Below are 15,556 nucleotides of genomic sequence, written 5' to 3'. Positions count from 1 at the left end.
TGAATAGATACAGGTGCTGATCTCGCCTAATGGAAAGAGAAGGCCAACCCACTTTCTGATACAAGACACAGTGAGTACCATAGACATCCTCGGTAATAAACCAAAGAGCTGAATGATAGGCGGCATCTAGTGGTTTAAGGGTGGAGACAGATGCATATAACAACACAAATAACATCACCATAATCGAGCACAGAGAGAAAGGTTGCTTCCACAATCTTTTTCCTACAGTATATAAGAAAGCAGGAGCTGTTCCTATACACAAAGCTAAACTGCATCTTCAATTTACAGGTTAGTTAATTTATATTTATGAGTTTTAAAAGTACAAAGTTACACTTCAACATTTTCAGGCTGCATGTCAGAAATCTTGTTTCTCTTAGCGAAGCTTTGGCTAATGTCCACAAATGTTTTGTTTTTGGTCTCCGGGAGGATGATGAACAGATACACAGCTACCGTCAAACACACCACCACAAACACCAGGAAGACATAGGTCTGAAGCGCCTCCTGCATGAGCACAAGAGAATCAAAGGTGAGTACGTCGGCCACGCGGAAAAGTTAGGTATATATGAGACAGCTAAAATTGTATGTTAATAGTTGAGGATCCAGAAATAAGTTATTCAAGCCAATCAGTGTAATTTTTTTAAATGCCAGAATACAGGGCCAAAATGCATCATCCTTCTAAGTTTCATTAAAATCAGACCAGTGATGTCTACGATGTCACATTTGAGTTTAAAGTTTTTACCTATAATTATAGTGCCCTCATTTAACTTGCAAACAGTGTAGTAGGCTAGTTATGCCTTAAAATATTAGAAATTTTGACCTTTAATTATAGCATCCCCATCAGTCCAGTTATTCTAATGTTTTTAAACACCAGAACATAGTGCAAAAATGCATCATCCCTCCAAGTTGTATCAACATTGTACCAGTTTAAAATTTTGACCTTAAATTATAGCGCCTTCGTTAGGCCAATCAGTGTGTTTTTTAACCATCAGAACACCCTCCTCCAGTTGCTCCCTCTGTATCACAAAGAATCCATGAACTGTTACATACCCTCTGTAAGACAAAATGCAAATTTGTTGTCAAATTTTTTTGTCATTTTTCCTGCACGGATATGAAATTGGCTTTGACTGGCGTATCCTCAATGAATTGCTAAATTCTTGCCCTTTAGCCAATAAACCAAATCAGAATGTTTGTAAACAAACAGATTGGCCATACTTCCGGGTTGATAACTTGCATCCTGTCGGCAGCTGAAGTCGTTCATTTTAAGGAGCGGTAAATATGAGTCAACTGACCAAAACATTAGCGATTATGCTGAAATCGGGTTATGTTTGGGGCTGTAATGCAAAATATAGCTTGGCACATAATGGATTAGGCTTAGGCTTTTCGGAATCGGTGGATATAGAGAATATGCTTACAGTGCGGTCTCGCATCTACAAAACTGGGGACAGGCTGGAAACCAGCCACTCACGACTAGATTTGCGGCAGGCATTTTCTTACAGGTAAGTAATGAAAATGATAAGAGTGACTGAGCTGTAAAACGTTAGCCCTGTTGGGGGTTCGCCGCACAGAGAAGAGGCGTAGAAGAAGAGTGGTAGCTATTTTTAGACATCCATATGAAAACAACTAGGACAAGACACACAAAGGTGAGATTTTATACTTTATTGCAAATACTTTCAAACAATATGTTTTACTCATGTAACAGAAAAGCGTTCAAGGGCGTCAGAAAACTTGTCAGATTGGCAAAATTCGGTCTGGAAACCTTGGTTAAATGAAGTCAAAGTGCCGCAAAGATTGTTTTCCGCACGGTTTTTGATGGAAGGACTCGGGACTGCCACCCACGCAGTGTAGTGTGGTTTTAACGCTTGCTTTACAATCAAGTCTGAAAGTAAATAACGAACAGTTCAGAGTTTCTACTATAAAGCAAAACACTAAAGAATTACTTTATTAGATCAGGACTTGAATTTGAACTTGAATATGAAACTCTGTTCGCTGAATCACACTAATGTTAAACATACTTTGTCACTGGCTGTCACTGGTTGGGCATATAACATAAAATAAAATTAAAACAGAAAGTTCAGGTTAATTTGTATAAGATAGCGGCCAAAATAAACTTTTAAGCATTTTCTAAACATTTTGGTAAAAGAGAGTAGTTTGCGGACACATGCTTAACTATATATTTAGGTTATTTAGGTTTAGGTTATATATTAGGTTATACACTAACAAATATCAACTGCAACGACATCAGGAACGTCTAGTTTTCAGTGGACAGTCAGAGCTATATCTGTGTTTTTCTAATCACATGATCATAAAAACTGTTCTTACTATGGTTAAATGACACAAAAAATAGTTCTTTGTTGTTGTGACATCACACTATGTTCTATGAACTGCAGGCATTCCATTGAACTGTAAGAACCATTGTCAGTATTACTCACTTTCTGATTGTTCCTGACTTAATTGAATATTGAGGTCATCTCCCTCTCTTCCCATGTCAGTCCCTGAATATCTAGATGACTCAACATTGCCTACACAATAATGTGTGTTCTGTCTGTTTTGGACATCATCACAGCAGTGGCATTCATCACACCTGCAATAAAGGTTCAGTGATGTAAATAGGTTTTCAATGTAGTGAGTCCCCGGGACCCACAGGTGGTAATTTGAGTGGGTCCCAGGGAAATTGAGTGGGTCCCCAATAAAATTTGTGTTTTTAAGTTTTTTAAGTTCATTTTACCTACTCCTATTTATATATTTGATTGCAATGTTGCAATGTTACACAGCTCTGGTTACACATTTCTTTATTCTAGTATATCTTTAATTGTACGTACATTTTTTTTTATTTCACACTTGCTTTGGCAATGTAAAAGTTTCCCATGCCAATAAAGCCCCTTGGAATTGAGAGAGAGAGAGAGAGAGAGAGGGAGAGGGGCTGTGTGTGCCCAGCAGCCTGTGTGACACAGAGCTTCAGGAGAAAGCGAGGAGCATAAAACATTGTGCTTTTTTCCACGCATGAAAAAAAAGACAACCGAGCCCGACCCGACCCCGACATACAGTTGTAACAGTCGCAAATATGCCTACTATGCTTTTGGAACATTGTTTGGTTGCAGTAACAAATTAAGTCACTGGGTGGCGCTCCTTGTTTTTTACTGAGACTGAGTTACAGCAACAGGTTGAGTAGGCTACTACCAACTACTCCTACCGACGTCGTCTCGCTCTGTCATGCTATCCAGGAGTAACGTTAGCCTACTTCCCTAAAGCTAACAAGCACAAAGCTAATGTAAACTAAGACACAACCAAGCGCGTTACAGTCTCGGGTCCCATCGGGTTCGGGTCGGGTTGCAGACCTCTAATGTGTAGTAAATGAAATGACTAGTTAGTGAAATCAAAGTCCTATGTTGTAAACAGAATGGGCATTTTTATCTTGTGGCCATCCACAATGATATGAATCGATTTGAAGAAACATAGTGGCTGACGCACAGACATGTCAATCATGGCTTTTTTCCCCTGAATAATAACGAGCAACTTCGGGTAGAAGAAATATCAGTTTCCATCGCATTAGCCTATCTGTGCTTTCCCGAATAATGTATTCGGATTCGGGTACATCCCTACCTGCAATAGTTTGTTGGCCAGCAATATGTTTGATCTTTTTCTTTGGTGGCATTTTAAAACGTTTTCCAAAACGGGAGATATGCGCGAGACATATGCGCAGACGGTGAGAAAATCGCGGCTGGTGGATTTTTTTTTTTTCAACACGGCGCGTCCCCTGGCGGGTAAAGCATCATCGGGTCATCATCGACATGAGTGAATACAGCATCCATGTGATTTTATTTACCAATTACCAAGTTTGTAGCCTTGTTGAAATGAAATATGTGCGGCGAAAGTAGCATTGGATGCAGGCCCAGCAAGGGCATTAAGTCTCTCCCGCGATGATTGAGACGATTTTCTAGGAAAAAATAGGGTGCGTCCCCTGGACGCGTCGATAGTGAGTTTACTGCGTCCTTTCGGATTTTAACGCGTCAGAGACGCAGGACGCGCACCTATTTACATCACTGAAGGTTGCTTGTTTTTTCTATTCCATCCAGATCCCCTCTTTTCCTGACTGCTCAGAACCTCTTTCTTCAGATCCAACTATCCTACCTCCGGCTGCAGCTCCCAACTGCTTCTGCATGTTTTTTATTCTGTACTCTAAGCTGTTGTACTTGTTCATGTTCTTGTTCATCAAATTTTACATAATGCAGCTTTAAATTAAAAGAGAAAAGAGCAGATATCAGACATGATTTGGTGTCAAAGCTGTCTACAACAGGCGGTTATAAATAGCTCACACTTTGTTTTGGGGGGTTGGAATCAAAGGTGTTTGAGAACCGATTCATTTAAATAAAGTCAGCGATTGTACCTAACATCATACAGTCTCCAGTCCAGATATGCCTGGTTCCTCCAAACCAAGGCAACAGAATGGAGCTTCATTAATATATTTGACTTGACATACCTGGATGAAAGGGAACACCAGGCCCACTGTGAAGTTGCACAGCCATAATACACTTCCCCCAATCAAGAAGGCTGCAGGTCGGTAGGCTTGTTCAAACAGTTCAATGGTCACAATGAAAGTAGTCCCAGCTGGAAGAGAAGTCAAACATCATGTCATGTTATAGCATGGCGCTAACACTTTTAGGGTTTGAGGTTGCATTCCCACTTGGGCCAACCATGCTAAAAGTGTATGTACTCATGATACTGTAAGGCACTTTGGATTAAAGCATCCACCAGATATAATAGGAAAACTTGGAAATGCACTCAATGTGTGTGTGTTACATTTTGCTGAGAGTGAGGAGAGAATGGGAATCTGCATCATTACCTGGGCCGAGACAGAAGAAGGTGACTGCAGCCAGTATGCAGGCAAAACTCACATAGGGCGTCCATGAACCTCTATCCTGGGGGCAAAATAGAAGGTCATTTAGGTCTTTTAACTGACACAGCCATTGAATGTAGAGATATCCATATAATATATAGAAAAGAGAAGATAAATAAAGTATCACATTATTATAAATACTTTCTGTACCTGGATATTGAGGAAGACCGTTAGTAGACTGTAGGAGACAGCCATACCAGCGAAACCTACAATAAGGAGGGGCCTTCTTCCAACACGCTCAATCAGTAGACCCTGGAAAAAGAGACCTTTCTTTATGATTGCCTTATTCCTACTGAAACTATTACCCAACTAGTACCCAATAATACTGTGTGCGTGCTTAATGTGGTAAAATTCAGATAATATTTTGGGCCGTCGCTTGCACAAACGCAATACTAGCGCTAACACAATACTAACATAATATCAACACTGTATTATTGTATGTGTCCAATACTTTTTCATAAGTGAATCTACCATATCCCTTCAATGCACTGGAAGGTCATTAAATAATAAAAAGTTTCTGAGACCAGCATTGGGATTACAGAAGAGGACCACATTTCAAATAGTTGACAAATATACCCTTTTGGGTAACACTTTACAATATGGTTCGCTAGTTAATGTTTAATTTTGTAGTTAATTAATGATTGATGAACTGCTACTTGATATATTGGTTAGCTACTCACTACCTCTTAGTCACCATTAAGTAATATCCTGTTAAGTGATTAAGTACTTACTAAAGAATCAAGAACGATATTGATAACTTACTTAGTCACGAGTTAATAGTATAAGTGATGTAGTATCAATCTCAACATTACTTGGGAGGCACAGAGTATTATGTAATGCTCAAGTAACAATAAATAAGGGTTAACTAATATTCACAACATGAAGACAACTCTGGAGCATGATAAGGAAGACTGAACATCTGCACATGATGGAGGATGTTTGAAAGTCTTCCACAAGGGGCCACACAATGGTGGAGCCACTGAGTCACACGTGATTAGTATAATTAGCAGAACTAACATAATACTGGTATGTTCCCATGTTACTTCTTTATATGATCATACATACTACATAATTCATTAACATTATAATTACCATTGGCTAACAGAGAGGTAATGAATACATAACCTGTGACATAATAATAAACTAAACTGTCAGTGATGTTGTGGTTAATCACTTATCAACATATAACTTAATAGTGACTAAGAGGTAGTGAGTAGCTAACTATTATATCAATTAGTTAATCAGTGATTAACTACATAAACACTAGCAACTAGCGAACCGTAATGTAAAGTGTTATCATCAAAACAAATCAAACCAAATGTGAAAATTGGAGAAGAACAACAATATGCTTCTCATTCCTAAACTAGATGGCACTCAGTAGAGTGCACACCTCCGCCAACGCAATGCAATTGTCAATATATGCCAGTTCCACATGTCGGATTTTCACCAAAAGTTAATATTTCTTCCATGCTGTCAGGAGATGCACACAATTTCATGACTGGACCTGAAGTAGGACATTAAATATGCCTGTTTAAATTTTAATCACAATTGTAAGCATTTTAGCCAATTACCACAACACTACGTGGCCAGTCAGCACTATACTTGTTCAGTGGCCATTAGGGCTGCCCTTCTACCACTGTACCAAGTTTGGGAAAAACTGGCAGGGCGGTTATGTCTATAGGAAATGAGCTCTCTAGTGCTCCCATGTTGTTTGATTGGGCCAGTAATGGAATAATTATGTCTGCTGATACGCACACAAAGTTTCATGACGTTGCGTGAATCTGTTCGGAAGTTACGTGCCTTTTTATGAGAAGCCACACCCACTGCCAACGCCCCCTTTTGGCCAGTCACTGTGAAAAGTTCATAAGCAATTTTTTCCCCCATGACCAAACTTTCCACCAAGTTTCATGCAAATCCGTTCAGAACTTTTGGAGTTATCCTGCCAGACGTAACGGAGCGAAAACATAACCCCCGTCCAAATCCTTTGGAGGAGGTACCCTTGAGGGCACAACTGCTACGGTGTGTGTGTGTGTGTGTGTGTGTGTGTGTGTGTGTATAGCCACCTTCCCCTTGCAAGTATTTTCCCAGGGTGTTGATTTCAAAGTGTTCTTTGTCAAACTGCATGGCTAAATTAGGGCTAAACCTCATGTTCTAGGTAGATGCCTGTAACATTGTCATACTCACAGAGGTAACAGCAGAAATGACTTCTATGCCACCGATGCTCAAAGTAATGTAGGTGACCAAACTGTCCGTGATGCCAGCATCAGTTAGGATCAAATTGGTGTAGTATACAAGCTGAAAGTATAAGAGTCAACAAAAATTCATTACAGATTTTATATATTAGAGGACTGTGTCAGAAAGAACAGTGTACTAAAGTGCACCTTACACTGTATTTAAAGGATAAGTCCGGTGTTTTTTAATGCTTTGCTTACCGTCAACAAATCCTATGAAAATAACAAAATCAACAATGCGTTTGCTCTACTCCCGTTACTTTCTGACTTCCCACGTACCGTTTTTAGCCGTCAACCCGGAACTCATTGGCTCCAATTGTAAGCTAAAAACCTTGAAATACAGCTCACAAAGACATAGTTTCAATTTTAAAAATCGCTAACTGTTACCACGAAAAGTCAGACTGTTGTAGTTATTACCAAATCAAATTCAAATGGGAACAAATTCTTCATTACGCCGGGGACTATTTTCGATGCTACGGAACTACTTTCCTGAGATTGCAAAGTGTTTACAGCCGGTTTATTAAGTTGTTTGAGGAAAAAGTCGGCTGGCCCTGTGCATCGTGATGATGAAATATGTTGCCCAGAGCAACGGCATGGCTCTTTGACGTGTTTTTAATCGTTTTTTTAATACAATGGAGTTCTATGGCTGCTGGGACATGAGGCTGCATTGGGCACCGGCTACATGGACGAGACTTGTTGGCAAAACAAAATAATTGCTGATTTTGTTATTTTCATAGGATTTGTTGATGGTAAGCAATGCATTAAAAAACACCGGCCTTATCCTTTAATAAAAGAATAAGTAGGAATAGGAATTAAATATTGGAACTTTAAAGCTTACTGGGACAGATGTCATCACCTCATAACTGTCTAAATTATTGACATGCAAAAGAAATACAGTTTACTTAACTCTGTATTGACTCAAAGCATTTTTGACAAATTGGCACAGCTGATGCCGATCCACGTAAATTTGTGCTACTTGCTTGTCAAATCCAAAAAGGCCAGTGTTTATCATACTACAGTAGTTGCTGCCACTCTCCACTTGGAACAGGGGGCTGTAGCAAAAATACTCATCAGCAAATTAATTAACTCATATTTCTGAAACAAACATATGCAGACAAAGCATATATGTCCTCATCTAAAATGTTTGAAAAGAATAAACATTACTAAAATATTTCTCTTTTCAATAAAACATTAAATAAATAAAATGTGCAAAGAAATAATACTGCAAATGCAAAAAAAACATGTGGACTGCAGTCAGGTGAGCCATCTCTTGTAAAACCATGCTCTTGCCAGCCGCTCTTTATATTTTGTTGCACATCTAAACATGTCTTTACGGTAGTTATCGTGCCTCGAGTCAAAATAACTTTATTGGTCAGATAACGTGGAGCTACGCGGTCGCGCTAATGATAACAGCTGATGATCCGTCAAATACGTTTTTTCCTGGTTGAAAAACACTGTAATAACTAGTGGGACTGAAAACTGTGTTTTTAGAAAGGCTCTTTATGATGAGCGGGACCGCGTAGCTCCGCCATACTGATGTCTTTTTGATATTATGGCTAATCGGAAGCTAATATGGGAACTGCCAGCACTGTACCGTTTACCATCTCATGAAGAACAAATGGACGTGAAAGGGCAACCAGCCTTCACTTGAACATAAACACGTTAGTATGAAAAATATTATTTGATTGAGGTTTTAGGGATCACGCTAATGTTTATAGACAATGGTGTGGCTGCTGAGCTACTAAACTCACTGTAGTTTGCAAAGTGAGTGAATTACACCTAACACCTGGACAGATTATTGTAAGGACTCGTGAGTTAAACTTCTGTGCCCGGTTGCATAAACTACCTTAAGTTTCAAACTTAAGTTTGTCCCTTATGCAAAATATTTCCCTAAGGTGAGGGCTTCATTTAGGAGCATTGCATAAAGCCTCTTAGGTTGTCTCCTTGCCTAAGTGTTTAGACTAAGGCTTTCACGGTAGTTACTGTCATAATACAGCACATGTGCACTTCAGTTACCATGGTTACGCTTCACTCACATCATCATTCTTTAACGTTACTTGACAGCATTATTGTCAGTGTTAGCTAGCTTCTCCAAAATGGACAACAAAGAGAATACAAAAAGAAAAAGAAAGCCAAACTGGGCAGAAGATGAAAATGTTGTTCTCCTCGAAGAATATGGAAAGCGTAAGCACATACTACAAAGTAAATTTAACACAGCCGTAACACATACGCACAAGCAGAAGATGTGGCAAGAAGTCACAAAATCAATGCGATAAATCTTGCTGTGAAACGAACCGTGGATGAAGTAATGAAGAAATATGAAAATATTGCTGTGACAGCAAGAAAGGAGATCGCCAAACATCGGCAGGAGTCGACAAAAACTGGTGAGTTTCAATAAAACGATATATCTAATGTTATGAGTTATGTTAACGTTTGGCTAGCTAGCTACGTTAACATTACAATGTTGCCAAAACTCTAACAGCTGTTAACGCTGGCGTTGCAGGCGGAGGGCCACCACCGAAAGAGCTGTCTGAATCCTCCAAATTGGTTCAGGACATTTTGGGAAAGGATTCCCCCTCCCTTGTTGGCATTAGTGGAGTTCCTCAAAGTGGCTTTGGGAACAACAGGTAGGCTTAATATGTAGGCAATACGTTAACAGTTGAAGGCATAGTGTAGGTAGGCTATCTTTAATAGTTTAGGCCTACCTTAGGTGTTATAATAGCATGTTTTGATTAACGTTATAACAAAATCTGGCAGGTCAAGATGATGCTGAAACATATGGTGGGATAATAGGAAGGAAAGATATTTTTTCGCCGCACAGAAATGGTCGCCTACAACTTCAGATTGACTCATATACTGAATTTCGTTTCTAAAGTAGCTTATCTAACGAATTTCGTTTCCTCATGCATAATAATGTCAATTCAATATTAAATTCATAGGTTATTAGCAGAATGACGGCATGGAGAGGGTCTCCCTTGCGCAGCGTTGGGAAAATCAGCTACCGCACTATTTAGCTTGCATGGCCGAGCCTGTCATTATGCAACTTGTGTCACATAGGCTAGTAGTCACAGGCCTAAAAGTAACTCTTTATCACCTCCCTGTAATACCTGTCCGCTAGGGATGATGATGATGATGATGATGGTGATGATGATGATGATGAAGTTGTCTGCTCTTCAGCCACTGCCGGCTTCAGTTTAGACCAAAGGTAAGGAAACACATGGTCAAATATAGCTAATCTTTTTAATTTCAACTGGCCCCGATTTTAACCATTAGAAACAGACTATAGGCTGTAGCCATTAAAGTCATATGCTTTATTGATTTGTGTGTGTGTGTGTGTGTGTGTGTGTGTGTGAGAGAGAGAGAGACAGAGAGAGAGAGAGAGAGAGAGAGAGAGATAGCCCATGTGTTACCAATTTATTGAACCAATTTCATCATCAGGGAAAACGGCAAGCATGAAGACACAAGACCCAAGGAAAAACCCCAGCCTACCACCCAAAGAAGAGCATCTGTACCTGTTTCAAGTGATCTGGCTGAGCTACAGAGAGAAGTTCTACTGCTGCATCTAAGGCATCCTTAGATGAAAATTTAAGGGCAACCTTAGCCTAAGTGGTTTTATGCAACCGGGCACTGTTGTATGTGAAACTTAAGGTCAATTCTGGTCACTTTGTCAATTGTTATAGCTTGCAACTGAGATAATTTACCTCTTGTTTGCAGCCATGCAGGCGGTCAGCAGCTGCTCCAAAGTTACGTGACAACAAACTGAGCTCAGCTCAGCTGCTGCTGAGCCGACAGGCAGTGGTTGAGGGTGACAGTTTTCTGAATAGCCACTAGAGGGCAAAATCAGACAAAATGGGCAGGCCAGGAGGCGAATACAGTAACCTCTTTCATATTGGGGAGCTAGAGAATAATCTATTTCATATTGGAGAGGAAAGACATGGACACGCCGATATCTGATATTCAAAAAAAGGTGGATATCGGGCCCTATTCGAACCCTAATTAGCACACTTTCAACCAGAGAGGAGGAACTAATCAGTGAAATCACCTGGGGCCTCATGTATAAAACCTTGCGTGGATTCCTCACTAAAAGGCTACGTAAGCAGAAGTCTGGAAACCTGCATACGCCAAAAAATATTGTGATGTATAAAAGTTATGTACGCCCTCCAGTGTGCCAGTTTCCTTTTATAAATATCAATCAACTTGAAATTGTGTGCATGTGAACGAGCATTTACTCCCACCCCGTTAACTCCCACAATTAGCCATAAATGGTTAATGAACGCCCTTCATGAATATTGATATGCATGTAAATGTACTTGTCATTCCATTCTCTTTGTGAGAAAATAGCGAAGTCTTGGGCAAGACAAAAAAGATACATTTCACAGATTGTGAAATTGAAATGCTTGTTGGGAGGTCAAGGCGAAGCCAGAGGTATTATTTGGTGGCCTTAGTTCGGGTATCACCAAAAAAAATAAATAAATAAACAACTGTTTGCCAAAAAGCGAAGTGTCAGTGCCACTGGCGGGGGCGAGGGAGCTCTCTGCCCTTGACTGACGTCTCAATAATAGGGGAAACCCAAATTAGTGGCATTATGCCAGAAAAAGAGGGTGACACCGATATCAGACATCAGAGCAAGATGAGACTGTGGGAAGCGGGCAGGTATATCCTAAATGTGCCTTTTCTTTTTTGAAAGATTGAATGTAACCACGCATTCAACATTTCACACTCTTATTTTATTTTAATAAAACACATAACAGACTTAGGAATAGACTTGACAAGTGTGTAATTCTCATTTTCTGACTCGGGGTATCAGACGATCGGTGCGACTGGTGGTGAAGAGCTGGCTGTAGAGGACGGCTGTGCGCCTGGCCACAGCGTCTCCATGCGCCCTGTGCGCCATGAAAGCAGCCATAGCGCATCATTACAGGCCGTATTGACAGTTTGTTACAAATAAGGATGCGCACTGTTTGGGTTAACTTGACGGTGTGTAAAGGCAACAAATACATGATTAAGGTCTGGATGTTCCTCTGGGATATTATTATTAGAGGTTTGATTTCACTGCTTGGCCATCAGACTCTCCATTTCACAGCGTGTCCAAAATGTGCGTACGGATGGGTCAAAGTTACCGTAGAGGTGCACACTTTCTCATGTCACGTTTACTTTTTATAAATCCCAAAATGTGCGTGGAAAGTGCCGTGCGCAAAGTTGGAGCCTGGTTTTGTGCGTACGCACCATTTATGCACGAGGCCCCTGGTGAAGTCTTTAGTTGGAATGAAAACCTGCATACTCTGGGCCCTCCATGGCACATGGCTGGAGACCCCTGATTTAACCCTTGGAAACACATTTACGTATTGGAGCTCTTACAATACCCATTTTTGTGAGTGTTTGTGTTTGATCACAAAGTTTCCTTACAAATGACACATGGAATGTATGTAAGAAACATTTGTCAGGGCCATTTTGACTCAATTTGTGCAATTAAGGGTTAACTGAGACTATAAAATGTAAAACTCCAATGATTATCAAATCTATATATTCAGCCAGAGAAGCTTGCTTCAAAGGAGTTTGGACCATATATAGCAACAAATGGTTATACAGTTGGATTTGACAGAAAAGGCCATGCTCCCCAAGTGAATCAAAGCAGCATGCGAGAGATTCTGCGGGGAGCACAATAAAAGGCATAGTAGACATATCATTCAATAATATGAAAACCATAACATAAAACCAGACATAATTCAGAGGTAGCTAGCACTAGCGTCCTGTGTACAAATAATAGCAGGAGGAGGTTGTGGTGGTGGAGGGAGTTTTGGCATTGACCTGAGTCAACAGCAGCAGTGGCATGAATGATAGCAGAATGAGTGTGAGCTGTCAGGTTATAAAAACAGCCTCATTGATTTATTTGAATGTGATTGGTGAGTGAGAGTCAGCTGATACTGATCAGCTGATGTTCTCTTTGCATAGGACAGCTGATAGCCGAACAGCTGATGGCACGCACGACTTCAGTGTTCTACCTTTACTAACGCCATGCTCCATTTATAACCAAAACCAAAAATTACAACTGTAGTGATTACGTCACTAATTTGCGCTTCTACCAGTAATACATCATAGTGTGTTGGGTCTGGTCTCTACTACATCATTCCCCTCCATTGAGGCTTCAAAGACATGCTCCCTTCCTGACCCCCAGGTCCCCAAGCATATAGAAACCAATCTGCTTTTCCCCTGATTAAGACTTTCTCTCTGTGTATGAATGGAGCCTCACAGCATTGACGCCAGACAGCTGGTAGCAGGCCATGGTGACAATCACAGTGATGATCTGCCAGCGGACAGCCCTGTTCCTCAGTAGCCCCAGGACGGAGATGATCTGCAGGTTCTGGGCCTGGCTCTCTGCCTGGACCTCTGCCAGCTCTGAGGTCACATCCTCCTTCCCCAGGAACCTTCTGAAGGCTGCCTCAAACACATAACAACCACAAGTTATCATGCGTTTCCTTCCTATGCACTTCTACATCATGTTTTCCACTATGTTTGTTATTTAGATTTTAACAGATAAGATTGAATTTTTTAGTTATTTAGCTTTAACAGAGAGACTCTACACCCCATATCCCCACATCCAAGGTAATTTGATCTAGTTCTGTTTCTAGTGTACCATTTAACATGTGACATGTTTTTAATTAAAATGTGAATGTATTGTGCCGTATGCCAGTCTACACACCAAATTTTTCCATTAGGGACAATAAAACTCTTAAATTAAAGAATGGAAACTTGTACATGGTGAATGTGATGGTGGACGTGCTCTTCCACACCCTCGATTTTTGATCAGTGGGTGATCAGAATTAGTGGTTATATTATAACCACTGATATATATTTATATTTATCTATAAACATTTGGGGAAACTACTTACTTTAACTCTAATAAAAATAATTCTGAGCCCTGAAACGCAAGGTGAATGTTTTGGGGGGGTTTTTTGTGGCCAGTTTATACGTTTATTTTGTTCGGGCGGGTTTCTAAGATGACTTAAGTAGTTTGGATGAGTTACTAAGTTATCCGGACGAGTTATTAAGTCTTTCAGACCAAATAAACGTACAAATTGGCCACATCCAATCCTCTCCATTGTAGTAAGGATTAGAAGATTAGTATGTTTTAGAAAACTGATGAACAAGTGTCTTGTTATTGTTGTGCCATTATGCCTAATTCGTTCAGCCTTGTAACAAATGTTTTCATGATTTTGTTTAGAACCACAACTACGCTACCACTATGCTACCATAACATAGCGTGGTACTAAAAAGTCAGACTGTCATTCTTCCACCACTATTTTAACAGACACCTGGAAGCAGATGCTGCTTAAATTATTCAGACCCATCTCTAGCTTACTGTAGCACTCTTCCTAACATACAGATACAAAACTACATGGAAATCATTTCATTAAATAAAACTCTGTCTAATTCAGTAACAAATTTCATTTTAACTGTAGCACAGTAGATTTGGTGTGAACCAGGACATCTTATTAGATTAATAGACTAATTCTCAATTATACATTTACAGTATTTTACTTGTAGAAAAGGTGATGTACCTTTTTCTGCACCAGCCTTATCCTTCTTCTCCATCAGCAGGTAGCGAGGGCTCTCAGGGAGGAAGGACAGCACACTCAGCTGCAGCAGCGCGGGAAGTGCAATCAAAGCAAACAGGAAGTTCCACCTGGACTCCTGTAACCACACCCACACAACTCTGAAGGCTGATACGGATACTATTATTTAGGTTACCACAGCATTAGCAGATGGGCTAATCGGTACCATTCTTAGTGTCCAGGTTATGAGTCACCAGGACTATCTAGCTGGCAAATTAGAAAAACAGTTCAGTTAACAATCTATGCCTCAGTTATTGGACTGAATACATAATAATAAATATAGCTGCACATGGGGTCCAAGCCCATGGGGCAAATGATTTGACAGTGAGAATATAAGCTTGATTCGTCATTTTGGAAAAATGCTACAAATCACAGGAGATAAAACAATTTGGTGAAAGTCCTGCAACTGCAGGTGAAATGGTGCCTGACATGATGCCATTTGAAAAATTGTCAATTGTGGCCTCATGGTAAAGCTATAGAGCGCAACCAAATGTGGTCCAACACACTTTTAAGCCTTCACAAACATTTATATGAAGTTTGGTTGCTCAAACATTTAGGGGTTAAAGAATTATGCAAAATTTGGAGGAGATTGAGGCAACTTTGTAGTAGAAATAAAAAAGTAGCTACTATTGCAATGTTGGCCTGAAGGCGACACTATGGAGAATGACCAAATGTGGTCTTATGCACTTTGTGCATATTTGGCGTCAAATTCTTTTGTGTTTCACAGCCAAATAGTTAGGAGTATCAAAATTCTGTGTAATAGCCATCATTTTGTATGTCTACTAATGTTTTGTACAAAAAGTTGTGGAGGTCGGATC

At 40.1% G+C, this 15,556-nt stretch overlaps 1 protein-coding gene across 1 annotated transcript in view; it reads right to left on the bottom strand.

Moving 5' to 3' along the window:
- Window positions 1-327: 327 nt before the first annotated feature.
- The window catches only part of LOC139929879 (solute carrier family 2, facilitated glucose transporter member 9-like), a 55,552-nt gene continuing 40,323 nt past the window's right edge, over window positions 328-15,556 (bottom strand). The window contains exons 6-12 of the mRNA XM_078285632.1: window positions 14,685-14,817; window positions 13,376-13,560; window positions 7,079-7,189; window positions 5,045-5,146; window positions 4,841-4,916; window positions 4,478-4,605; window positions 328-501 (exon numbers count right to left, since the gene is read on the bottom strand). Of these exons, the coding sequence (XP_078141758.1) occupies window positions 328-501; window positions 4,478-4,605; window positions 4,841-4,916; window positions 5,045-5,146; window positions 7,079-7,189; window positions 13,376-13,560; window positions 14,685-14,817 (909 nt within the window). The remainder of the gene's footprint in view (window positions 502-4,477; window positions 4,606-4,840; window positions 4,917-5,044; window positions 5,147-7,078; window positions 7,190-13,375; window positions 13,561-14,684; window positions 14,818-15,556) is intronic.

This window comes from Centroberyx gerrardi, chromosome 9 (genome assembly GCF_048128805.1).
Source record: "Centroberyx gerrardi isolate f3 chromosome 9, fCenGer3.hap1.cur.20231027, whole genome shotgun sequence".
In the NCBI taxonomy this organism is placed as follows: domain Eukaryota; kingdom Metazoa; phylum Chordata; class Actinopteri; order Beryciformes; family Berycidae; genus Centroberyx; species Centroberyx gerrardi.
Note: the sequence above shows the minus strand (reverse complement) of the source record. Positions and strands in the feature narration are given on the sequence as shown.